This window comes from Meleagris gallopavo, chromosome 7 (assembly GCF_905368555.1).
Source record: "Meleagris gallopavo chromosome 7, MGAL_WU_HG_1.1, whole genome shotgun sequence".
NCBI lineage: Eukaryota > Metazoa > Chordata > Aves > Galliformes > Phasianidae > Meleagris > Meleagris gallopavo.
This window is the reverse complement of record NC_139410.1, coordinates 7,121,450-7,148,884: the sequence shown is the minus strand read 5'-3', so window position 1 is coordinate 7,148,884 and position 27,435 is coordinate 7,121,450. Positions and strand designations below refer to the sequence as shown.

Below are 27,435 nucleotides of genomic sequence, written 5' to 3'. Positions count from 1 at the left end.
CTTTCTGCAAATGTGAGTTTGTGTTCTTTGTACCCATGAAGTAGTATATGGCAGGTCAGCCCGGAGCTGTGTACTTAGCCCTGTAGCAGAACGCTGTGTAATAGCCTGGCATCCTTGCCATGCCTAGCTCCAGCTCCTGGTGGTGTCAGCAACTTTGAACCTTTCTTACTGAGTTGGCTTCCAGCTAATGCTTAGCAGGTAACTCTTGCTTGTGAGATGGAATTTCCTTACTCCACACCATAGTGAACACAATTTCCTAGAGCTAGGTGAAGACCTTTAATTCGGAAATACCTTTTCTTCCTCTGGTTTCAAAATCTTTCCCTCCTTGTTCCTGCCCATGCCTTTCACTGTCAAGATCAGGCTTTGTTTTCTTGTAAATGATGTGATATTACCCTTGTGGTACGCCGTGTGCAGTAAGCAATGTTTTCTGTGAGTCTCGTAGTGGCAGAAAGCTAGATTTCATGTAATTTGCATTTCAGATGCATCTCGCTGCTGCCATGTGGCAGACCCTGCAGTTCACATTCATTATCAGAGTATTAAATCTCCAGCTGAAAATTATGAAGCAGGAACCCTTCTTAGCTGATAGCTGATACATTTGTGCCTGTTAAGCTTCTTGTCACGTAGGGTGTTGGTGCCTGACCCAGCACAGCAAGGCAGCCCTGAGATCTGCTCACAGCAAAGGGCGATGCAGTTGAATACAGCTGCTAGCATTTACTGGCAATAGAACGAGGAATGAAAACCCTGGTACTGGAGAAAAAGAAATCCTGTGTTGTCAAGGTTTAGTGCATTACACAGCTGCCCCATGGCATTGCAGATGAACTTACATGATGGGCTGCTTCCTAGAGTGTTTCATGAGGTTGCATGGATGGTCACTCTCTGGCTTGCTCCTCCTGTCCCTGTGAAATGTTGGAGGACCAGAGTGCTAAAAATACTCCTGTAACCTCACAGCAGTGGTTTATGTCAGCCTTCCTGAAAGAATGGATCCTTTTAATTAGTAAGGCAGTGAAGTTTATTTTGGGGGTTTGCTTTGTGTTTGGTTTGGGATGTGAACTCTTATGCACTGTAGTTCAAAACTAAAGTTTAAAAAAAAAACAAAGAAGATCTAGTACAGCTGTTGGCAGCAGCTGCAGCGTGCACTGTGGTTGTCCTGTTGTCTGTCCTTGCCTGGGAAAAAAGGAATCCTTTTTAACAGGGAGGAGACAACAATTTTGATCTGCAATAGTAGCTGACTTGATGTGATAACCGCTTCAGTTGTCTCTGCATTTGCTATCATAAAGGTAGTTTCTAGTTTCCCTTTCTTTGTACACATTTCTCTTTTGTAGCACCGTGGAAAGTTGAACTGAAATTGTCAAAATTGTTTTAACTGCAAAAAATGTAGTCAGGTAAGTGTGTCAAACCCAGTCTCATCACTGCCATCCTTGGGAGCAGGACTGTCAAAATACTGGGAGCCTGGCAGGCTGGTTCATGGTGTCCTCCAGTTGCCTTTCCTAGGCCTGGTCTAGGTCTCACTCAAATGCTGTGAAATATTGGATGCTAAAAGCATGAAAGCAGGTTTGTAAGTAAGCTGCAGGTCCCTTAGGTGTAGCTGAGATGTTTCCAGCTGCAAATTCTGCCTAAGTTTCTTTAAAGGTTCCTGGTATAGTAACGTGAGTCAAAGTGCATGCCTGGGGTGATGGGACTTGCTAGGCTCAGGAAGCAAGCTGGAGTTTTTTGGCATCGCCCAGGAAACACAAATGAGAACATAGCCAGAGGGGGAGATTTCTCTGAAGACCAAGGAACAGTTTAATTCCTGCTTGAATGTTGTTTTAAAAAAGGAAGTATTGCCACTTACAGGCTAAAATTCAGATTCATAAACATCAAGTGGAGAAGTATTAGTAAGCTGATGTTTGTGCATAGCCTGGATTTTTTTCATTCCAATGAAAAGCCATAGCAGCATCAGAGACCTCTGTGGGTCTGTGCTGATGTAGATCTGGGTGATCCAAGCTGTTGCACTGATTCTTCACGCAGGGTGAAAGGGGGGTTGTGAGCAGGGTGTGCACAGAGCTGATAAGCAGCGAGGGGATGGTGCTCTCCCTTCCCTTCACAGATCTGATGTGACATGGCAGGCCTTCCGAGCTGCGTGTGCAGCAGCTGCTGGGGCTTGTAAGGAGCTGAATTTAACGTGAGCAAGCGTGATGTTGTTACCACAGCCTTTTCGACAGATTTTCCTGCTCCTGTTCCAGACTTGTGAGCAACTCAAGGGTGAGGGTGAGACAGGGCGGTGGAGAGGAGGTGGAGTTGCAGCTGCTGGTTGCAGATCCAGGGGTTTGGGCAATTGGTTTGCTTTCTTTAGGTTTCCTACAAACCTGATGTTTGATCCGTGAGTGGAAGGTGAAAGACTTTGTTCCACAGTCACTGAGTCGAACCCTCATCTGACAAATGCTTTGTTTCCAAAATAATTATTTCCTATTTATGTAAGACTGTTTTCTGAAGTGTCCTGTAGCAGCAGGTGCATTTAAGGAGGAAGCTGGTTGAGGAAGCTGCTTTTCTAATGGGCTGTTTTAGCTTTAACTTTTTTAACATTTGCTGTATGTACTTCTAAGGCCAAAGATAATGGTAGCCCCGAGTCCTTTTTCCTCTCATCTGCTTTCGGCCTTCAGGACCATTTCTCCTGCTCAGCTGTATGGGGCACTAAGAGATCCACAGTTTTTTTTTTAATGATACTTTGATTTTGTGGTGGTTCAGTGTTTTTGGTCTTAGGCAGAACAGTAGTGAAATAGACATAAGTGGTCATGATCCTTATTCTGGGGGGGAAGAAAGCAAAACCTAATAAGGCATCTGAAGGAGCATCTGAGGTGAGTATTTGCACTGCTTCCGCAAGCTACTGAAGCTGAGTGCAGCTTCACAATCACTGTGCAGGTGATGGAGATCAGAGGGGGAGCATTGAAGTGCTGCTTTGTCCCATGAACATTAGGGCGTCTTTCACCTCACACTGGTGTGTTTCAAATACTTGTCCTTACTCCGATTTCCTGCTTTAAGTTCCCTGTAACAGCTATTGGGAAGTAAACCTTTCTATCTTAGCAGATCTATTTGCAGTTGGGAAGAGGGGCCCCCCTTCAGTGTTTCCTTGTGGCTGAAGCTAAGGCTTGCAAGTTGGTTCCAGCTCAGCATAAATTCCCCTTGAGAGCATGCCTTGGATTGTATTAACATTTTTTTTGACATTTGACAAAAGCCTTGTTTAAACAAGTTAGATGTGCATCAGGCTAATAAATAGAAGAACTTAAGATTGTTCCTGCTGTGCTGCTCTCTGGAGAACAGTGTCTCATTTGTGTATTTTCCACTGATCATCTCCAAATTTTGCATGGGTGATATCAAGTTAGGGAAAGTGGACTTAGCATTACATATGGTAGAGTCAGGGAAAAAAAATACTCTGTTTTGACAACCAGCATAGCAATCTCTGAGACATGACTCGAGTTCTAAAAAATGTTTTCAGAAATGTGTTGCATAAACAAGTCATAATTTCCCTTGTGGAGAGGGGAAATGTTTTTCTAGATGTACTTCTGTACGAACATGCTGGACCCATTTTCTGTAGCCACAATTGAAAGAAGTGAGAAAGTGAATCTGAATGCTTCCGTGATTCTAGAACACAGACTTGAAGTGGTGAGCAGAGAGGTTGGGGTGAGAGATATTTGGAAGTAATTGAACCTGATACTGCAAGTTTTTGCAGCTGAGTGCTGTGATTTCACCAGCTGGTACTGGACAGCATTGATACTTGGTAGAAGAATGAAGTGTCCTAGATTGCACCAGTGCTCGTTGCACAGTTTGTTCTGCTTCCTTGGAGGTGACTTGAAAGGAAGGAGCATTTTGATAAGCAGGCATGTAGCAGAGTCTTGGTTTGTGGGCTGAGAGGCTGGATCACACCCCTGTAACCACACTGACCTGATTGTGGCTGCATGGGTGTGCCTGTGGTAGGACTTGCCTCGGTGTGCTTTAATCATGCTGAGCGTGTGGCCATCAGGTTGGCAGAGGCTGTTCGAAGTGTGAGTGCTATGGATAAATGATGTAGTGGGGAAGGGCGAGCTTGGCTTTTATAGGGGAAATCACAGCTCACAAATTTGCTGGAGTTCTTGAGCTGCTGGAGGAGCTGCTCTCACTAGAGACGTGAGTTAAGCTGCCATCAGATGAAAGGGAGGTTTCTCTTGTGTGTATAGTTACGGAAAAAGTGGGAAATATGGAAATAAGTAGTTCCCTTTGAAAAAATCATCAGCAAACCCAGGTTGTACAACAGCTTTGGGTTAAGATACTGGCAAACCTCCTGGGATAGGGGGTGAACCAGGGAGATGGTTTCCTGGTTTTTTTCAAGAATCAAAAAATGAGCTGTGGAAAGACCTTGGGATGGTTAATAGTGGATAAACTGGCAGATTAAACTTAAATGTGGCAGAGTGCAAAGAGCTGCATGGGAATAGAGGAGTCCTAAATAATTCATCAAAGGCTCTGCATCTTTGCATCTGTGAGAGCTTTGTGGGAAACATGAATGGAGTGCTCTGCAGAGCTGAAAGCAAGTAGTGTTAGGGGTAGAAAACAGAGCACCTTGTCATGCTGCCATTGAAAGAGAGCAGCGTGCCCATCGCTGGGACTCTGGGGGGATGGTGGTGGTCCTTGCATCTGGAAATGAGTATAGGAGAAGGAAGTGTATGGTAACAGCAGGAAGTTCAACCCATGCAAGGGCCAAGCGAGCTGAGCGGAGGAACTGTGCTTTGTAGGAAGGGGAAGACAAAGAGATTACAGCATCCTGGGAGAGGAGGAGGGTAAAGATGGACTTGCTCTTGGTGAGCCCTTTTTATGACAACTAGGAAACAGCTCGTTAGGAGACAGGTTCAAAACCAGCCAAATGCTGTTGTCTTTTGTTCTGCTATCCAAGAGGTAACTGAGCTGTGAGTCCCTGTAGGACAGTGTGAGTTTCAGTACTTAAGGTCTCAGCTATTAGCTGATGGATAAAATATGTGTAGGGTTGCTTTTATTTGAAGAGGGTACTTTTAGTTGACTGCGTGGTGATGCAAGTTGGAGGAGTGCATGGGGAGGGGGTGTGGTAACATCTTGTAATTCCCTGCTGCCAACCTGGGTCAGAATAGGAATGTAGATCATCTGTGAGTTACGTTATAGTGTGGGCTGTAACTTAAATTTTATTTTATTGAAAACTGTTGTTGTTTTACATATAAAAACCTATTTTCTTCTCTACCAAATAGTCATCAGTTTTCTGTGGTTCATTTGTTTTTTTTTTTTTGTTGTTGTTGTTTTTTTTGCTTTGTTTTTTATTCTTTCCTACTTGGAAAACATAAAACTGTGCCAAACAGTTTCTCAGTTGTACTTGGCATCTCCGTGTTGGCTTTCTTTCTGGCTTGCCAAATAAAAGCCTTTTCTATGTTCATTTAAAACCCGCTTCATGTTTCTTCCACTTCATCTTTTTTTAATTTATATTTTGACATTGATTCTTCTTTTGTTTACTGTGTAATCTGTCTCTCTTCAGCTTTGTCACCCACTGTAAGGAAGTCTCTTGTTGGTATTCAGACATGAAGGTTAATTCCTTGTTTATGTCTTTAGTCAGAAAAGGTAACCTAGAGTATGGTTTACTCCATTTGTGTGCTGTGAGCATCTTTGCTCCTCCAGCGTGGGTTTATAAAATGCTTACGACTCCTCTGATGTCTTGAGCATGGCTTTTTGCAGCTTAAAATCTTATCGCCAGGTTTTCATTTGTTACAATTGATGTAATCTTTCCTGTGCTGGCTCTGGCTTTCCCCAAAGATACGGTGTAAAACAGAGCTCACCTCTGACACTGACCTGCTTTCTGATGAGCAAAACAAGGCATTTCCCAGTCGTTTCATCTGCATTGGCTTTGTTTGTTTTCCTGGAGTCGAGTTGTGCTATGGTTAATTGTTCAGCTGCATTCTCTGGGGCTTTGGTACTTAAAGCAAGCTCTGTATTGCCTGAAAATAGCGATACAATTTCATGGCACGATGCAGACCTACCTTGAGGCACCCACACTACCCAGAGCCCTACCTGGAGGGGGGAATGCTGTTTTCTGTCCTGTCACAGGTAATAAGCACTTGAAGTTTTTAGCCACGCATATTGAGGAGGTTGTTGTAGCCAACTTAATTGCAGAAACGTGTCTTACTTCACCCCACTTTTGATCATTTACACAGCAGCATTGCTTGGTCCGTGCAGCGTGTGCGTGGTGGATGCAGAGGCTCTGCTCGAAGTGCCTGCCAGAGGGGTAAGACAGGCTAAGGACTTTGAAAATGAATAAAAAGAGAAGGAGTGCTGCTACCATATCTTTTGTTTTGAAGCCGTCGTTGCCTTTCCTGCTGTTAATGTGCTTGGGACTGGCCTTACTATGATGTTAATTTAATTTTCTGTTTCTGTCTGCTTTTATATTCCTTTCAGTTTCTTCTTGTGGTTGTCATTGCCCTGTCTCTAAAAGGGACTGCTAGTATTGTGCCACATTTCCTCAGAGGAACAGTGCTGAGTGTTAAGGAATTTGCATTTCTTTGGAATTTCTGTCTAATCCTGACAGTCTTTGCTCTTCACTCTCTGAAGTGTGCTTCTGTTATCTGATGGCAGTTACCTCAGGAGAAAACCCTGATTTTAGCTATGGGATTTTATGTTTCCTTAAACGAGCTGCAGAGCCCTACGTCTTGAAACACTTTGTGGTCCTTGTGTTTCCACACTAAATATGTCATTTATTGAGGCTGCAAGCTCTTCGCAATGAGAAATATCCTGCTCTCAGACTGCTAGGAGAAAGGCCTCGGTCAGAGCTGTTCCATCTAAGGACAAAGCAGGCAGAGGAGAGCTGCTCAATTTGTAAGCCCAAAGGTGTATTTTAGACAAGGCTGACTTGCTGTCCACTAGGGTTGCACAGCTCTTTCCATTGCCAGAGCTCCTTTTGTTTCCATGGCAGCACGCAGGCAGTGTGCTGCAGCTGTCGGCTGCTGGGGGAAGATGGATTTGGGCTTTGACCTAAATATCCATTTAATACAGTTCTTAGTTACAGGGCATGTTTTTTCAGATCATTTGGGGCCGAGGTGCCCATCTGATAATTAGTAAGCAGTGGTAAGCGTGACCGCTGTAAAGCATTTGTGTTCGTGTTCGTTCTGACAGATGGAACAGGCAAAGGCTTTTAAATTGACAGTTGGTGAAAACCTCTCATTTTTAGGGCTGTAAGTGGATTGGTTTGTTGCAGTTTTTACGTCTTCTTCTGCAAGATGCTCGTAAGCTGATAAGTAAGGTGTGGACAGGAGGGTGAGAGCTGGGCTGCTGCCTGGGGCCTGCACTGTGCACATGGGGCCTGCGCCTGGATCAGCCTGCCCTGCACTTGCTTAAAACACACAGAAAGGAATAAATGACACTTACTCAGCTTGGGAAGGAAGAGGAGCCTAGGGCTTTACACTGCAGGGAGAATATTTCACCAGTTGTGAGGTTGCAGTGGCAATTTCTAGTCAGGATACAAAGGAAAGTGATGGAGTGCTGCGGCTGTCGCACTGTCAGACTGAGAGGGAGGAGCAAAAGCAGCTTCAGCATGCTGGTCTTCAAACATTTCTTACTGCTTCATGTCGCTGTTTGTAGTTTTGTATAGAATTGAGTGCATAAGCAGAGAGGATCAGTACCAAAAGGAGGGTGGTATTGTGCTGGAACTGAAGGTACTTTGACCTGAAGTGGTGGGGGCTGAGCTGAAGAGAGCGTGCTGAGAGATTACCCTGTTCTCAAAAATTCATGTTGCATTAATATCAGAACCCTCATCCCAGAAGTTGTGTATTTTCTCCTTTGTTGAGAGAATTTGCACGCAAGTTTGGAGAAATACATTCTAAAAGTGCTCCTTTGATAAGACTCCAAAAAAGAGGTGCGTGGATTTGTCTACATCTCTGCAGGCAAGCAGGAACTTGCATGCATATTCTTTTTACCTGTTTGTTCTCTAATTCCTACACTTCAATGTAGAAATTAACTCTTAAAATATTGCCTGTGATGCAGAAGCTGTTCGGGGGTAGGATCAGGCCATCAAGCAGTCAGTGCTTCACTCTGTGTTTTTGGGAGCTCCTGTTCTTCTCAAATAGAAAAGGATCTTTTGCTGAGGGTTTCCACAGAAATCCCTTGGCTTTTTTTAATAGGTTTTCCTCATTTAAAAGGAGAGCAAAGGAGCTTTGGGATAGCCTGAGGGAAACTCTTATTAAGAAGCTTTCCAAGAATTGTTGCAGATTTGAGTCTTTTTATGTCATACTGTAAAGACTTCTGCCAGCTCTCTGCTCAGCTCTCCTTTTGGATGGGTTTGTCATTAGGTTTTCATCTCAATGAGATGAAAAGAAATCTGTGAGCTTCTCAGGCTTTGGTTTAAATTACCAGTCAAGGGTGAGATGTTTCAGTGATAATAAAGGACAAACCAAGGTAAGCAGAGCAGTGAATGGAATGGGGCAGAGACTCCTGTGCTGGTTCTGGTGGAGGCAGGCTGCAGGGGATCACAATGGCATTTGGTTTTCCCAAAGTATTAATCAGCAAATCTTATTGGCTTTTGTTGTTGTTTGTTTCGTATGTGTCATTGTTGATTTTTGTAATACGATTGACAAAGATGGTGAGTGTAGTATAAATCTAATCTGCTCCAGGTATAGTTGTTAATACTATGATCAGTTTAGCTGTCTTGATACTGTGTCCTTTAGTAGTAAATGGGATTCACCTAGGTTTTCTTGTATCAAATAATTCCTTTGTGTTCTTTTGTAAGTTTGACTTTGAGTTGTTGCTAACAGTTCTGTTGTATCAGACCTGTATCTTATTTTCCTGTTGCACCCCTGAGGCTGTGTGTCTTCTTCTGGAAGAAAGTTCCCCGGTCTCAGCTTGTCTTTCTGGAGTACTAGGGAAGCATTGTGTCTGCAGGGAGAAAAAAGGGAGGGGAAAAATCCACCCTCTTTTAGCCTGTAGCTTTTTCAGATATTACGCTGGAACAGCCAAGTAGCTCTTGTGTGTAATGCAGTTCAGGCAGTGAGCTGGAGCCTTCTTACATGTCTAAAGCAGGAAGACAGGCAGGCTGAGCTGGGAACGGCTGACCTGAGTTGACACTTTTTTTTCTATCTCTTTAAGGACACAGTGACCCCCTTCTAAATGGAAATAACTTCAGGTTTCCCATAGGAGCTGTAATCTTAGTGATATCTGGTCCACGCATTCCAGGCCCCCATCTCCCTGGTGGAATGGAGTGATGACTCGATGAAGTAGTTGAGGACCATACTTGTCTTCTGTGCAGTGAGACTGCGAAACTCAAGTTTGGTTGGTATCAGTGAGCCAAAGTCTGCTTTGTATGAGTGATTGCTGTGGCATTAGTGTGGCAGATTAGAAATGTTGTTATGCTGAAAGAAGGCAAGCAGGCAGCAGAAGTGTGAATGTGGCCAGCGTGCTGTGCAAGAGATTTATCTCATTTCTGTATTGGCAGCTGTTATGTTGCAGGTCTATGATGCTTGGAGAGGAGTAAGGTGCTTACTCCTGCAGGAGGTGGTTTGTTGTCTTCCCTTACCACCTTCATGGGATGTATTGAGTTGGATGAATGTTGGGAGGCAATGATGTATGGCTGCTGAAGGAGCTAAGAATTTCGGTAGGAAAGAAAGATAATTCAGAGGTTTTCTTTTATCTCCTTTAATAATAAAGTGCTTTAAAATTGTCTTCCACCCCCTCATGCTGAATCTTTCATCCACAGCCTTTGGGAGTCTGCTCATAGCCGTGGTGCTGAATGTGGCCAATCTCCCCATTTATGGTCTCTTTAATCATGGACCACTGAGTTGTTGATCCTGTCATCTCCTAATATCATTGTGTTCAGTCGCACTTCTTAAATATTTGCAAATGAAACGTATCATGTTTTTATATCAGTTAGTTATATCAGTTTTTATATCAGTTATATCATGATGCAAGATTCAAACTGCTTGCTTTGGGAGTAAGGTTAACAAACTTAAGACTGGATTTTGCTGGTGTTTTGTTTTTTTAGTGATTATTAGTGGTCCTAAAAGCAGAAAGATGTTTCTCTTTTTGAAAGGTTATTCTAAGCAGGACTGGAAGTCTGCCATTGGACTAAGCCATGGAGAACATAAATCTTGCCAAGAATCATCATCAGAGCCCAGCGTTTCTTCACAACACTGTGTTAATGGGGAACTGAAATAGCACATACACCTGACTCTGAGTTTTGGGGTCTAGTAGGGAAGGTTCCTCTGGCTGGAGCCAAGTTCCTGCATAGAGGCTTCAAACCAGCTGAGAATGTTGCTGTGGTTTGTGTTTCAGCACAATGATGTGGGAGTAGAGTGGAGAACCTGCGTGTAGTAGGAATACTCAAAGGTGGGCTAGGGGAGGGAGGAAATAACAAGGGAAAAATGAAGGCTATGTTGTGGGAAGGAAAGCTTGTCTAAGAAAATGCAACATAAGTTATCTTCTTGGTGCACGTTTTAAAAGTAGCTGATTGGCACCATGCATTTTGAAGCTTTTGATCACTGATGCAGAAGTTAAATGAAGAGGACATACAGCTGTGATTAATTATTGATGAAAGTCATTCCTTTTGTATGTATAGCCTGTAGCTGGACGTGAAGGTTGAGTTCACTTCAATTCTTGAGTTGGAAAGCAATACAAACAAGGCAGTTGATCAACTTCATACAGGTGGTTCTATTCATTATGCAAATCTGTTCCAGTTTACTTAAATCAGCATTTGGTGGTGGGCTTTTATTTAGCAGGATAAGATTGTGAACTACCCAATAAATGCTTTGTGTTCTGCAGTTGGGTGCGTCCAATGGTTCATTCTCATGCTGTAGTTTAGTCTTAGTTAAAAAATAAAAATTAAAAAAAAAATCCCCCACCCCCAAATAGCCCCTGGAAGGAAAAAAGAGCAAAACCTCAGGCTTGTTTGTCTTGTTCTATCTGCAGGTATTTAACCTTTTCACCTTAACTTCCATGGGTTTGGGGATTAACTTGGAGTAAATCACTACTGTGAGGCATTTGTTCTAGAGGTAAATTCATTAGCTAGGTTCATCAACATTCATACAGATATGGCACATTAATCTCTTTTTTTACTAAAACCAGATACTCCTTCCTGACTTGTTCTTTTTTTTTTTTTTAAACTGTAATTCATTATTCCTTGTAAAAATGCCACTGTAAATCAGACTTTGTGAGTCTACCCTTCAGCTTGACAGGTTGGCTTATTTGCAGGCCTCTGCAGGAGCAGTTGTGGGGATCTGCTTGCTTTTTCTAATCGTATGTGGAGGTAAAATACAATGCTGCTTTTTGCCAAAGCTTGTTGACATTTATTTCAGAATCCACTTTCTCTGTAAAGACAGGCATAATATTTGCCCGAGATACGTTTTCTCTGATACCTGAGAATCTGGAGGTCACAGAACCCCCCTTGTGTTGTACAGGTTTGGCTAGTTCTTCTTGCCGTGCTGCTGCAGAGTCTTGCACGTGAAATGGTGAACTTTGTGGATAGGAATGGAGAAAGTAAGAATGCATACACAGCTATGGGGAAAGGGGTAACAGGCATGTCATCCTTCATCCCTGCCAAAATGCTGGCTTGCTAAACATAGGGGAAGAAACACACCAATTTCTATGTGAAGTCCTTTGAATCTATTGAGCCGTGTTACCGTCCAGTCTGTGAACAGTAGTTAATAGGAGAAATCCTCCTGGTTTGTCAGACTATCTTATAAACTGCAAACATCATCCTTCAGTGAATATATCTTAAGAGGGAGTCTGAGTTTAACTTTTATTTAATCTTAGGTCTGAAAGGTGGAGGTGATCCGTGTTGCATCAGGCTTGACTGGAATATATACTTGTTTCTAGCTTCCAAATTGTGTTCTGTATGCCAGAAAATAGGACTCGAGGCACATACCTCCCCTGACACAGTTCTCTGACTGGAGGGATGCACATGACTCAGGATGTCATCAAACTAAATTGCCAGCAGCCTGCATGAAAAACATATTATTTTCTAAATATCGTAATTCTTCCTGAAGTATCTGCTCTTGGGCTCTGCTGCAGTAACAGGATACTGCCAGAGCTGGATCTTTGGCCTGACCCCCTACAGCCTTTTTATATGCTAATGTGGTAGTTTCCAAGCAATGCAGTAAATATGTATTCCAGCTGTACCAAATTACTTAAAAGCGAGGAATGTTTTGGAGTAGGCTGTTTTGTGATGGCTCTTGAGACTTGCATTTATTTCACTCCATCCAGCCTCTCAAAGCCCTGTTCCCTTGTTACCCTGCCTTCATCTGGGCCTGCAGTTTGGTCTGAGGCTGAGATCATGTTTGACAAATGCTCACCTACTGCTTGATACGAATAGCTCATTCTGAGTTCAAGATGAGGTGATAACTACAGCGTGCTGCTCATTTTTCACCCTGTCATACTGCTTCAACACATTGCTAACCCGATAATTGAAACCGTTATGCTTAAACTCAGAACTGCTTGGTTTGCTTAACCAAAATGCACTTGGGAGTTGGACTAGATGACCTTTAAAGGTCCCTCCCAACTTAAATGATTTTGTGATATTTAGTAATAATTGGTGTTCTTTCTTTCGTAACCAATAGCTATGTTGTCATAAATGCTGATACAATCACGAAGGATAAAACAGTAACGTTAAGCTGTGTTTGCTTTAATAGTTGAAGCAGTATTTGCAAGCACCATGTTGCAGTGATCTGTGTGCTGTTTACCAGTCGTGCCTGACTCCAACACGAGGTGTTTCAGTCGGTGTGCAGTGCCATCCAGTACAGATGGAAGACCAGGTTTTGGTTACTTGTGGTTTTCCTTCAAATCATGCAACAGGAGCCTGGTGACTGTACCAGCTTCTCTTACAGCTTTACTGAAAAGCTAACCTGAACTTCTGCTGCCTCGATGGAGCTTTAGTTATTAAGAGCTATTTTCTTGAAGGTGAGATTTAGGGAATCCCAGTTCAATCACAAGCTTCCAAATAGTGTTAATGCTCCAACTTCCTGTAGTTTTGGAAAATTGCTGTTAAAGCAGTGAATAAAACAGCGGAACAGAAAATACAGAGCATGACACGGCAGAGCAGCAGTCCTCAGAGCGTCTTCACCCAAGCCTTCCTTTCACTGAGTGACTGGGAGATAGCTCAAGATTATAATACACCAAAGTACTTGTTTTTTTTAAAGGTTTTCTTCTAAATACACATCCTGCTAGGAACACACAACTCCTCCTTGTAGTTGAAACATTAAATGATGCATTAAAGATGGGGAAGGCTTCCAAGTTCATGTCAAATGCATTCTTTGTAATATCGAGCAGGAGTAGCATGTATAGTGAGCAACAGAGATGCAATGCAAAGTACAAGTTTGCTTTGAGATTACTTCTATTTGAGCAGTGGGAAAATTTGCTTTCAACTCACAGTTTCTTAAACCAGTAAGGATTCCAGTTACGATAGAAAGTTGCTTCCAATTACTCCATGCTCTGGATTCAGAGGGAGGATGCAATTGCCTTCTTCTGCAGGTTGGTGTATCAGTCCCAAAATAGCTGTGTTCAAAGCTTTTGCATGCTTATGGATAATGTAGGCAGGCATAACTTTTCACCTGCTATTTCTTGTAACACTGAGAATTGAATCTGTTACACTGCTACTTCTTCAGTGCCCTTTAATTACTGTAGAGTTGAATCTAATCTGCTGGGTGGGAGTAGTCTGTGACACACAGTAATGTAATCAGTTTTGCATTGCTTTGGAAAATGTTAACTCATCTTTCAGAATAATGCTGCTTGAATCCCTAACTGAAACGCGTTTATGTTTTTGCCTTCAGTTGTATGGGCCTTTACAGAAGGAACAAGATGAGAAAAATTTTAGGTTGTTGAAGAGCCTTATTTCTCTCTTCTGTGTGTGAGAACCTCGGTGAGATGCAGTGCTGACTTTCTTTTGGGATCAGTGATGGAACTTCACTTGCTGATTTACCAGAAATCAATTCTTTCTGCCCTAATAGATTTGGATAGTGTTGTAGTAAATGTCTCTATGCATTATTGAAGTCTAGATGGCTCTTCTTTAGTGCAATCCTTGGTGAATTTTTCAGATCTTTTTCCCATCTTTTGTCTCACTGACTAGAAGTCGGAATCTAATCGCTGGTGGTGGTAACAGCTGCTGTTGGCATAGAACATGACGAGCCATCCAAAGCTTTCCTTGTAGAGGAGAACTTGTAGCATGGCGGATGGGAAGCAGCTGGACTAGACACACACTGGGAGAGCCATTCTGTAACACAGGACTGGAGTTAGCACTGGTCTCCTTCATTCCAACAGAGATGATACAACGAGACTTGCTGCAGGCAGTGCATTCATTCTGCATAACATTTAGTTGCAGATTCTTGAGGTTTTGTATAATTTATCCAAATTCAATGTGTTGGCCTATCAGTCTTGTAATCTCTGGAATGTCCAAGGCCTTAATGTGGAATTTGGGGTGGCAGACCATTAAATGTCATTGCACTGACTGGGTGACTGTTTTTCTGCTTTTACAGATGCCTTTGTAAATAGCCAGGAATGGACACTAAGCCGATCTGTACCAGAGCTGAAAGTGGTGAGTTTTGTTTTTACTTCTTTCTCTGAAAACCATTCTGAAAATGCTGTGCAGGAATGAAAAGTCTTCTGAGGTTCATTAAATTTACCATTAAGTGAAAAAACGTAGAAGGTGATTTTATGAAGTGAAGTATTTGCTTCAAAATAAAACTCTGAAGCTTATGTGTTTTTTGATTCAGCTAGCATGCTTCAAAGATCCACTTGTGTGTTTTATTTCTGTTTGAACTTATTTGCCTACTACCACCAGCTTCACGGTGTGATCTTCTGGATAGGGAGGTCTTACACTTCTGTAAGAGAGGGAACTGAATGCTAGCAGGTGCTATCTAAAGCTCCTTTTATCTTGCTGTAAGAACGTTGCACAATTTCTTCAAGGACCAAATGTCTTCTCTTCCTGTCTTAAAAGAACTTAAAAATAAATGTTCTGTCTGGTGGTTTGTTTGCTTATATTTCTCAAAGCTCTTTATTATACTTAATAGAAAGAGAAATATTTGGGACTTTCATTTAAGGAATCAAAAACATTCTAGTTAAAAGAGTGAAGAATGATTCAATAGCTGCTTAAGATAGTTTTTCCTTTGGCTGAGCAGTTTCACAAATAAATGGAAGTAAAGGCAAAAGAACACAGAAAATTGGGGGAATTTCCCAAGTTTGCTTTTTTAAAGTTGTAAACACGGAGGCTGAAGATGAAGGCTGAAATCTCCTACTAGTTGACATCAAACATCACTGTGATGTTTACCATATGAAAGTCCAGATTTAATTAAATATGATGAATTTCTCAGTCTATAAAAACTGCTATAGTATTTCAGATACTGTAGTTGGTAATACCACAGACACCTGTGATCTGCTTTGGATGCTTAAGGCTGGATCAGTTTGTGCTTAGATCACTTCTGTCTTGTTTTAAGTGTCTGAGCTGCTCCAACTTAAGCATCTGCTTGCCGAGTGGCAAAGTGAATTGGACAAAAACATATCAATTCAAGAATGGACAGCTGGAGCTATGCTTCATTAGTCCAGCTCTCAAATGGCAAATTTCTCTTTCCAAATTGGAATTGATGATAATATTTATGGAGAAAGCGTAGGTTAAAGTTAACGTGACAAATGCCCCAGCTTGCAGTGGCATTCCAATGGAAACAGCTTCCTCCTGTCTGGAGTTACATTCCTGTTTTAATTCCACTGATGCGCAGGGTAAGCAGAAGAGAATTGGTTGGTGCATAAAACTCTGCTATTACAAGACAATTATCTCCTAAAATATCTGGCAGAAGAAAATAAAAAGAATTTAGGACTAAGAAGTGTTGGATGGAGTCCAGTGCACTGTGGTAATAGCTAGTTTATGCTGGGCAGGATCTGCAGAGAGTTTCTTTGTTCATCCCACCCCCTTCCTGGCCCTGCCAATTCCTAACACCTGGAAATAAACTTGTGGCTTGCAGGTGAGTCCAAAGCTGTAGTTCCTGTGCTCTAATACAGAATGCAAACAATCTCAGACCATTAGAGTCTCGGCATCACAAGAACTAACCGTGCCCTAAGGCTGTGTTATGTGAACACTTTCATCTTGAGTCTCTTGTCCCAGTGTTGTGTGAAGCAGCCGTATGAAAATAAACTGCTATGCAGCTGCTGTAGAGAATTGATATTAAGTGGTCAGCATGCGTGAGCCTCAAGATTGCTGTCTGAGGCTTTAGTTTGTGTAATACTGATAAAAGCAGAACTCTCACCATTGCAGAGATGATAATTTGATTATACTGCAGCAAATTATTGAAGCTAATTGCACCAACGGGGGCTGTGAACTTGTGCTCCAGCAGAAAGGGCAAACTAGGTCTGAAGTCTGCTCCCCCTTTCCTGTAAATCTGCCCTTGGGAAGGAGGTCTGTGTAGTGAGTCCAGAGTAATCATCAGCTCTTGGCTATGTGAGAGGAATTAAAAGGCAGTATTGAAGCCTGACTGCTCTCTTCTGCTGCAGCACAGTCGTTATATTGTGTCTGTGCTGGGCATGTCAGAGAGGTATGAGAAGTGAGAAGTATTTGCTCCTGTCAGCATTGAGTGCAGCAGTGCAGATGGGGAGACGAGTCATAATGCTGCTGGTTTAAGAAGGAACTCCTGCTCGAGTGGACTGTGCTCTATAGGAAGAGATGGTCCGGGGCTTGCTGGGAGAGGTTGCTTACTGCAGTGCCTGGGCAGTCCTTGCATTGGAGTTGAAATTTCGTTTTTGTAGCAGGTGGTTATACCTTTAGCATCTACAGACATTTAAAGGGACTAGAAATTGAGTCTAGAGGGTCAGGGAAAATGCAGGATTGAGGGAAAAAGGCTTGTAAAAAATAACACAAGAATATATACAAAAATGGGTGGATATATTTTGCAAGATATTTTTCAGAAAGAATAACGGTCCTCCCTCCTGTCTCCCCTTCCCCTTCTAATATGTATTGGGATAGATTTCTTTCATGTGGTATATTTGTTTTTGCTAGCCAAATACTGCAACAGAACTGATTTTGAGACTTCTGTTATTGTCAGGAGTGTGTTAGCTGGCTGGGTGAGACGTGTCAATTTCTGGAGCATCGCTGATGTTCCTGGATCCTGTTTATGGAGCTGTGAAGTAAGCACCTGGGTTTTCTGCAAGCTGTAGCAATCTGCATGGCATGACTGGCTGTGCTGCTCAGTGCTGTCAGGCCTCTTCAGCCTCTTTAGGGGAAAAAAAACCCAAACCTGCTGTGTTCTTATTCTGATGTCTGAGGTGAGTTCGTGTGATTCTCAGGATGAAATGGATTCACGGATGCCTTGTGGCTAAACTGGCTACAAGGCAGGTCAGAAGTAGCTTCAATATGTCATTTCGAAAGGTCTAGAGCTTCTTGCTCTAAAGTAAAAACACAAAACACTCCATGCTATCATGATTTTCCTAGCAAAACCATGCAGAACTTTCTTTCCAATTCTTCAGAAGTTGTGTTACTCAGCAAGGGCTTTGGCCTGACTATTTATCTGCAGAGGAGATGATGTAAGTGATATGTCTGATCTACTGACTTAGAGATGGGGTTTTGGGTTTGATTGCCATTTTTTATTTCTTCTGCTGTGACACAAAGCTAATGGGGAAGGAGAGGGGGAAGCTTGCATTGAGAATATGAAGTTAGCTTAGTTCTAAGGAGTGAAGCTTCAGTGAATATAGCATTCTGATCAGCCGCTTGCTGAAGAAAACAGACAACTAGCAAGCAGCTTAATTCCTTCTTAGTTTTCGGTGTTGCTCTTTGAGTAAGTTGCCTAGGAGACTGAAACTGCCTTGTACCCCAAGTCTTGGTTTGTTTAAATCAAGAGACCATCTTTCTAGACTCATCCACAAACTTTGATTTCAGCAGGTAAGCGTGGGCATCTTGCAGGCTTTGCAGGTCCGACCTGCTTGTGGAGCAGATCATGTGGAGCATACCAATAATTAGGAATTTTGAGATATCAGCTGTATGCTTTTCTTGTCAGCATTTATTCTCCCATGTGATGAGATTTATCAGGCAGATGAAGTCATGCCCCTGTAGAAGTTAGCTTCCTTCACTAAAGTTTATTGGCCACTTTTTCTTTTCTGTGAGGTTTCAAAAGTACATCTTAGGACAAGGGGATCTTCTGTAATGCAGAAAAATGATGTTCCAGGTAAACAATGTTGTTATAACCTGGATTTAAGCCAGCCTATGAGTTGGGAGCTTCAGTGAAAATGTTCTTAGCATGTATACATGCATGAAGTCAGAGTTTCAGGGATTATTTGGAATTTCAGCAGTGAAAGTTGGCAGTGTTGCAGTTGTTCATTTAATTTGCTGGAATAAGTTGTTCCTTAGCCTCAAAGGGAAGGGTAGATCTGATAAATGGCTTTGTCATGGCCAGGTGTGAATGCAACTCTGCTTCCTTCCCAGAGAGTGTTGCTCCATGGAAGCGGTGTCTGAGAATGCAAGGTTAGTCATCTGCAGAGTGGCATTTGCACTGCTTTTTAGATGTAGGCATTTGGCATACGTTTGCATGGCTTGCAATTTCTTAGATGTAAATTAAATTAAAAACATCCAGTCTGCTCATTTAAATGCTCTTCAAGTCAGCTCAAAGCCCAGCAGGCAGATGTCCATCATCCAGGGCTGTGGATTCCTTTTCATTTTGGTGGGGCTGCTCCTTGGTACCAGCTGCACTTACAGTGGGATTCTTGTGCCACATTTCTTCCTGTGCCTCTTTTTTTGATTACAGTCCATTTTCTGCCTGTTTCAAACTCTTTTTCTCTAGCTCAGTGTGAAGCTTCCTATAGTATTAGGTCAGAATGGGATGTGGTTCTTCTCTTCCCTCTCCTTTTCTCATCCCTCAACTTAGATCATGTTTTTCTCTTGTTTGTCATTACTTCTGGAATCCTTTGGGATTCTTGGTTGTTTTTCTTTCACTGTAACCCACACCATTCATTACATTTAAAGCTTGTGCTATCACAGGTGATGCAAAATTGTCTTCCACTTGCTCTCTGCCTCAGCTCCTGCTTTATCTGAGCTGACCTTTCATGTCAGCTGTAGAGTGATGGACATCCTCCACACTACTCTTTTATTAGTCTTAATTGAAGCTTGATCACAGCAGTAAAGAATAAATGATGGTCTTTGCTGCTCCCTCCCCAGCCTACAGACTCTGAGGCTGTCATTGGGTCATTTTAAAGTGACATCACCCTGTTGGTTTAAGCAGCTTTTAATGAGGAGGATAGCTTCTCACCAATTAGGATTAAGAAAGCAAAACAGAGATTGTGTGTTAATATGTAACCTGTTCATCCTGCCTGTATTCAGCAACCGCAAGCAGATCAGCAGAGAGTTGGTCCTGTCTGCAGGGAGCTTCTCTCAGTCTTTTGTTTAGGGTCAAGATAGACATGTAGGATAGAATAGGACTGGGTTTGTTTAAAAGAGAAAATTAGTTCCCTTCTCAAAAGCTGAGGATGTGCAATGTCTGCAGAATTCTGTTTCACAGGGAGAGGTGAATAAGTGGGTGGATGATAGCTGAGCAAGAACAAAAGACACCTTTGAAACACAAAGGAAGTGCATTCTGCAGACCCACCTGACCCCCAACTGTGCAGAGCAGGATGACCAGGCTTGTATCTGCCTTTCTGTGTGTTTCACTGCACTTCTGGCTGATGGTCAGACCAGGGACAACGCAGCAGCAGTTGTTTCGGTTGGGCACATATGCTTTCAGATGTCCTTACATTAGATTGCCAGGTGTTGCCAAAAAGACATTTGCACTTAGGGGTATGGCTTAGTGATGGGACTGGGCAGGTTGTGTTGATGGTGGGATTTCATGATCTACGATGGTCTTCTCCAACCTAAATAATGCTATGTCTCTATGCCATGCTTTGGTTGACTTCTAAGCTGTGCTGAGATTTTACTTAAACATACTGCTTTTTCTTGGAGTTAATTGCAGTTTAACTTTTTTCCTTTTTTCTCCAGGGGATCGTAGGAAACCTAGCTAGTGGCAAGTCTGCTCTTGTACACCGCTATCTGACTGGCACGTATGTCCAGGAGGAATCACCTGAAGGTATGTGGATGTGGAAATCCTTTTTTTTTTTTTCATTCCAGACTGCATCTTTATTCATTTTTAGTCATGCAAAAATGAATCAGTTAAGAATCCAGTTTGCTTTTTTTACTGTTCACGGAGAATATTCCTTTCTCGTTCTCCAAACTGAAATAAGTAGGTGAAATAAGTTAACTTTACCTTTTTTTGTAACCTCTTAGTATCCCTCAATGTTTTTGCATCCATTATTTGTCTGTATGGGAAACTGTAGCCTTGTACTGAGAAGAGTTTACTGCCCTGGGTAGTGCTCTTAGATGCCAGAGTTACTGTATCTGGTATTTGGTTTCTGCAGAACTGGGCCCTTCACCTCGTTATGTTGGGAAAGTAAAAAATGTAACAAGCTAAATTAAAGATGTAATTTTTTCCTTGTTTAATATATTAAATCTTTGGATTTGAAGGTTTAAAAAAAGGAAAAAAATAAAACCCCTGAAACTTCTTGTTATGTCACACAATATTAATTTGTGCCTGAAAAGTGGTGTTTAGCAATAATCCACGTTTGTAGTTTGAAATCATAAATATCATAATACCTTACAGAAGTGTCGTACACTAAATACTTTTAAATTTTTCTTTATTTATTCTCCTTATGAACTTTTAAAATCCATCTCTGAGACACTGAATTTCTGGTTCCTTCTTTTCCTTACTGGCTGTTCCATTCTTTGCAGATATGGATGCAGGTAACTATACATTGTCTTCATGGCAGCTCTTGTTTCGAAGAGACAGAAGGCAGTTTTTGTACTGTAGCATTTTCCCTTTGTTTTGTGTATCATTTTGTTTTCTTTTGATTTCAAGTCTTCAGTACATCTCACTGTTTTTGTCCCTTGCTGTAGTTGTCTTCTCAGCAGTAGTAGGTAGCTTCATGCATCTCTGATAACATCTGTTTTGAATTAACTCTTACCAAAGGTAGCAATTAAGCGTTTTAGTTGATTTTCTAACAGTCTCTAATTGTAGTAAAAATGGGAGAGGGAAAAGGAGTGGCTGACTGACAAGGCTGCTGTTGTGTAATCGCAGTAACAGTGATGCAGTCTGGTTTGTAACCTTGCCTTACATGTTTTTGCTGGGATGGATGAAGTGATAATTCAGCCTTGCAATAGAACTGCATTTCGGTGACGTTGAGGCTTGCTGCTTTTAGATGCTGGTAGTGGGAAACGGTCATGCAGCATGTAGGTCTGCTAAAAGCAAGTGTTCATAGAATAATGAGCCATCTCTGCCGCTTTTTTTTTTTTTACTCATTTCACGAACAGAAAAAGAAGAAAACCTTGCAAAATGTAACTATATTGATTAATCACAGGGGTAGTACTCTTCTCGTGAGCTATGAATGTTTTAGGCAGTGTTCCTTGAGAGTATTGCCAGCTATCCTCTTTGTCTTCAAGGGTTTTTATATGCAGTGCTTGAGTGACGTTCGGGCTGTTTCTCCCGAAAGGATTAGATTTCAAAAGCACTGTCAAATCATTTCTTTGCACATAAGTGTAGCTGACAAGCCTCACTAATGACACCATTTCATTAACGGCAGAAAAACTGAAATAATTAAAGATCTCTAATTCACCTTGTAAGCAACAGGGTCAAGATTTCAAATCAAGTTAGTATTAAAGAAAAATATATAGTTTCTCCTTTGTAAACATTAAAAATGATTTGTTCTATTGCTGTCTTACCTAGTCATAAGTCCATACAATCAGTGCAGTACTTCTTTTTATCCTTCTCTGTGGCCTTTATAACATGTTGGTTTGTTGAATTGGTTAAAAAATATGATGTGTACCAGGCATTAAAGTCTCAGCTACCTGACTGGTTATGAAAAAAAGTTAATAACTGGCGGGATTACAAACAGCAAAACGTATCAGGCATCATATAAGTAGTATCCAATTAGTAAAGTGATTGATGCATACTTGGTGTGAAAATGATGATGACAGCAAGGGACCACTATTTCTGCTATCCTTTGCCTTCTCAATTGCTACAATTACTCTGAAATCTGCCCTAAATTAGATGAGTGCCAGATCTGCCCGAGGCTTTTAAGGTAGCTTCAGCATTCCAGTCAATGGGTGTTCAGTATGTAAAGATGGGTTCATGATTCCTTCAGCTCTTTTGCTGCCCCAAACCTCCCCACCAAGAGGAGGAGTGATACAACATTATGGAGCAGTGTTCTCTCCTTGTTTAGCCTCACTTTTATTCCTGTTTGGAATTAATTTCAGTCTCTAGTGTAACATGAAAATTGTTTTTCTCGAAGTAGATCTTAGGAAGAAATTTGACTTTTAGATTCCTTGTATATTTAATATGGATGTAACTGTGTTGCTGTGAGGCAGCTTTTAAAATCAGATGTATTTTGTAAGGTAACAAATGATGTGTTGCTCTACAGCGTGTTTTTCAGTGTCCATCTGTTTCTTCCTTCCCATTTCCTTTAATGGTAGCCTGTTTTAGTTCTTGTTTGTATTGCTAGGGTAGGTTGGAAGTTCTTCATTAGATACTGTGCCAGTTGGCATGTTGTGATTGCAGTGACACTGCAGCGCACGTGAGGCGTGGTGGTTTGTTTGGTTTTCTTGTGCAGCTTCTTTATTAATTTAATTAATGATGTTTTAAAAGCTCCAGACAAGATAGATGGGCTGCAGTGGGACAGGCTGCTCCACCGTAGGCTGCAGGAAGTTCTGTTCCATGGCTGGAGCACCTCCTGCCGTCCTTCTCGCTGACCTTGGGGGCTGCAGGGCTGCTTCTCTCTCATTTCTCACTCCTCCTGTGAGCAAATAGGTTTTGAACTTGACTAATCTCTTTAAGCTCCAATCAATGGCTGGTTTTATCTGGTTAATTTTTTTCCAACTACGCAGGAATTTGGAGGCCATATTTACTAAACAACCAGATTTATATTTCAGTTTAACAGAGGAGGAGCGTCCTAGGCTAAGCTGTGTTTGTTCCTGGTGAGCAAACCAACTGAAATGTAAATGAAAAGCCATGACATTTGTTGTCAGAGTGTGTACTTGCACGCTTTTTGTGAAGAGAAACACTTGCAGTTTACTGGAATTCCTTAAAATCATCATCATACTTGTCTTTACACACGTAGCCTATATAGTGAGACTTGGCAAGAATTCCACGTGTGTATTTGATCGTAGAGTCCTGTTTCTTTCAAGTAACTGGGTACTGCATCCATTAGAATTCCCAGGTTGGAAATATAGTGAAGCTGCAGTGTTTTATGTTGAATTCAAATCCTTGTTGTGATGTTTCACAAGGTTTACATAGCACTCAGGGCAGCCAGAGCTATCAGAGTCCTTTTTCATCTCTTCTTTACCGACCCTATCACTGACAGTGATAGCTTTAGACATGGATTTCAAGATTCTCTCCTTTCAGTTCTTTTCCTGTTTTTCATTCTATCGGCTAATTATTTTTGTTTGGCGTTTCATACTGACAACCAGATACACAATAACACTTGTCTTTTTTGATGATTTTTAAGTATTGCTGCACATGACTCTCTTGGGCCTTTGGAGCCTTTCAGGCTTAGCATAAAAGAGTGTGTTTATGTATTCTGAAATCTCCGTTCCATAGCACTCCTCTTCATCCCCCTGAGACGAGCTGTGTGGTTTAGAGAATCCTTTGAAAAGCTCTGTTCCGGCAGGCTACTCAGCTGCTGCTTTAAGTGTTACACAAATAAGGAACGGTGGTGATTTAAGGAAGAGGTTAGTGTTTGTTCTTTTTCTGGGGAGAAGATGCTGAAGAAGCAGTTTCCTCGAAGGGACTTCCTTTTTAGGCTGTGTGCCTTGAGGACAGAGTGATCTTTGAGATGATGTCTTTCATGCACTGCAGCCTGAATACTCAAAGGTTCTTGATGACTTATGTCTGAGGGATTTGTGCCCTTGTAATAACAGGCTTCTCTCAAAGTTCCATCCCAGGTAAAAACTGGAATTTAGATTTATAGCTGCCGTTGTAAGTTCAGTCTCTTAATAACAGTAGAAGTGGCTATGAAGCAGAAGTCAGCTTGGAGTGGCTGCTGCTGGAAGAAGGGGCTTTCTTCTTCCTTTTCAAATTTGGTTTCTGGATGTAAACTTTAAACCACAGCCCAACATTTAGCTCTTAAAGCAAAATACAAACTTTGCAAACTGCTGCTTCTTTTTTCCAGCTTGTATTCTTTTTCTTATTTGGAATATTCTGGGAGACAGTTAAACAAACAAGAAAAAACCCAAACCTTAGACCAGAGATAATGATTGGTGGCTTGGCCAGGTTTCCTTAGCACATCTCACTGTTTTGTTTCTTTTTTTGAGTTCAGACATATAGTAGCATGGCAGCAGGTAGCTAGATCCGATTTTAGTTTCAGGATTTTACTTACTATTTTTACAAATTCACTATTTGCATTGTAGTACTGCAGTAAAAGGACAGCTATCAAGGAAGCTGGCTGTAACCCAAGTATAAAAAGCCAAGGAGCACTGAAGAAGAAACCAAACCGAAACACAACAACAAAATTAAGCTTGTGCACAGAAACTTTGAGCAGATCCTGGCTGGAGATAATTTGTTAGATTGAAAAGTAGCGCCTGAATATTTGCCTGAATTCAGACTGGTGTCTGAAAGGTGGAAGGCATAGTAGGCTCGTTTAATTTGTAAGGAATTGCAGTAAAGTGTTACTTTAAGCGGTGGGGCTTACATTTGGGAAGTGGTATTTTGGGTGTACTTAAAATGAGAAGAAAAGTGCTTGATGGAAACAGGCAGGTAAGAGTGTGCTAAAGCAGTGTTACATCCTGCCCAAAGAAGTTGATTGCTGCTTTTTGTTATTTGTCTCCAGCTGGCTTGAAAAAATAAATTTTTAAAATTAGATTTGCTGCATATATGCAATTAGTGGGTGTGTTGTGTTCAAGTGACTGCCTGCACCTGCTGTCAATGAAGTAAAACCAAAAAAATCAAAAGCAAAGACTTTCAGAGAATCCTGGTTTTAAGTAGAAATGGAACCATTAGCTTAATCATATCCCATATAAATGTACAGATACCTTCTTTGCTTTACATTTTAGTACTTAATTTGGTAGAACTCCTAGAGCCCCTCAGTGTCTTCATCTGAAGAGTGTTATTGTCTGATTCATCTCGAACATGTGACAGTCGTGGCTGTGCCTTGTTGGGCTAAGTTTAGAAATCCTGGTGTTGAGAAATGTGAAATACAGGAGCAGCTAGGCAGGAAGCTGTGGTGAGTCAGTCTTACAATCCTTTGAAGCTGCAATCACAGGGCTTAGCATACAGAGAAAGTGCTGCAGGTGCTGTGGTGGCAGAGGTGTTGCTGACAGCTCTTGTTGGCACTTGGGAGCTGGGGGTGAGCACCAGGGATCTGTGTGAGTGCTGGCAGAGGGAGCTCCTTGCAGGTTACTGCTGTTTGTTTTCTCCCGATAAGCTGTCAGAAATATTTTTTCACTTGGATGAACTGTGAAAAGAGGGCATCCTTACAGAATAAAATGTATTCAGCTGTTATTTACTCAGTGCCAAAGTTTTTGTCTGTGCAGTAAATGTTGTATGAAAACATTTTACTTCATCACAGCAGTCAGATGGGTGTCTGATCTTGCTAGCAGTTTTAAAAGTCTGTGTGCTCACTTGCAGGACACAGGTACTTTTTTACCTCTGTTTCAGAATGTTGAATGATGTTAAAATCTCAGACCTATTTGTTAAAAGGAACAATCCTGTATAGGTTGGTGGTTTTCCTTCCTTAGGAAGAGAGGCAACCGTAAGTTCTTCCCAGGCATGTGTAATGTGGCAGGCGTAGTTCTGGTGGACTAGCTAAGAATCAGTGTTTCAGTTACACTTTTATCTCCGAGGGCTAAGCATTCATGTCTATAAGGCAACAGATAACTAAGATGAAGAAGGGCCAATTAATGTTTTCTCCTTTGGTTCAGACAGCAGAGGCATCTAGAGAGCATTCCCTGTAGCTGCCTGGGATGGATCTTTTCCAGTTCTACCCTGACAGGTGGCTTTTTCTCATTTGGTTAATTTGCAACTTTGCAGTTCAGGACTGCTCTACTCTAATAGTTAAATTCAGTGCCTCTTGGGAATGAGCTCTGCAGAGCTGTCTTTCAGCATAAGTATCTCTGTTTGCTGTCAAGATGAACACACACACCTGGTTTCTATCTAACCATATTACGTAGCATGAATTGCAGTCTCTGACTTTGTGCAACTCGGGTAGTTAATGCTGCTTAGAAGCATAAGCTCTGTTTTTCTGAATGCTTTAAAATCAGTTCATCTCCACTCATGTTGCTGCCTGCTTTTGTGGACCTGCTGGATACAGCCTTTCTACAAGTACTGCAAGTGTGTCAGTGAATGCCTCTCGAAATTACACTGCTGAGTGTCATTGCAGCTACAAAGGCCTCCAAACCTTGCCTTGTGGAAGAGCAAGATGATACATTAGTGCTTCATTGGCAGTTTTTCTGTCACTTTTAAATTATCAATATAATGTGATAATGCATACTTTGTGCCCATGGGTGTACCTGGCTTTAATTGTAAAAGTGGGCAAGATGGGATGAAGGTCAGCAACAGGAGTTACGAAGGAATCCATCTACGTGAGACATTACTGCCCATCAAAAACAGCTAATTTTGGTGGCAGGGTGCTGCAGTCTGAATTACTTCTCATCTTCCTGGCTACAGCAAGGTATGAAGAGCTGGGCAGCAGCCGTTCTGGGGGCTCTGGTTAGGAAGGAGGAAAAAAAGGCGTGCTGATGGAAGTAGGAGCATTGTTTGGTACTTCAAGGAGAGTGCTGATATTCTAGCTAGCAAATGAATCCATGCGTTTCCTAAATCACATCTGAAATCTGCATTTCAGGAGAAACAGATGGTGGGTTTGAAAAGCCCAGACTTGGTTGCTTTGCTGTTGTATTTTATTGGAAAGCTCGTGCAGTTAACGGCTTGTGGCTCTCGATGTGAGCGAAAGCAATGCTTCCCCAATCTTTGTACTTCTATGGTTATTCAGTCACCCCAGCTCAACCACATTTGGTTTTTAAGTATTATCTAGCACCATTTTTGGCACTAAGGAAATTCCCAAAAGCAAACTTCACGTGTGGCTGAATAATAGCTTCTCAACTGCTAATATGAATCGACATCAATCACTGAGCACAACTTGATGCGGGTGAAAATTAATTTTAATGCCTTGTGTATGCTTTACTTGCTTAATTGGGAGCTGCAGAGAAAACATCTTTAAAGTATGCCCTTCTTGAAATAATCTGCATTCTTGATGTGGTCTTTGGTCTTTAGAAAAAAGACAATCTCTGCTTATAACACAACTACATTTGTCGGAAGATGGTGTTATTGGGCACAGGCTGCTGCAGCTGGCCAGGCTGGATGTGGCTCTGGGCAGCCTGGTCCTGGTGGTTGTTGACCCTGCACATAGCAGGGGCATTGAAACTGGATGAGCATTGTGGTCCTTTCCAACCCAGGC

The 27,435-nt window shown here is 41.8% G+C and overlaps 1 protein-coding gene across 5 annotated transcripts in view; it reads left to right on the top strand.

The window, feature by feature from the left end:
- AGAP1 (ArfGAP with GTPase domain, ankyrin repeat and PH domain 1) overlaps positions 1–27,435 on the top strand; it is a 290,576-nt gene that overhangs the window by 66,731 nt on the left and 196,410 nt on the right. For all 5 annotated transcript variants that reach the window (XM_010713236.4, XM_085228640.1, XM_085228638.1 and 2 more), the window contains exons 2-3: positions 14,472–14,530; positions 19,940–20,027. In XM_010713236.4, the coding sequence (XP_010711538.1) occupies positions 14,472–14,530; positions 19,940–20,027 (147 nt within the window). The remainder of the gene's footprint in view (positions 1–14,471; positions 14,531–19,939; positions 20,028–27,435) is intronic.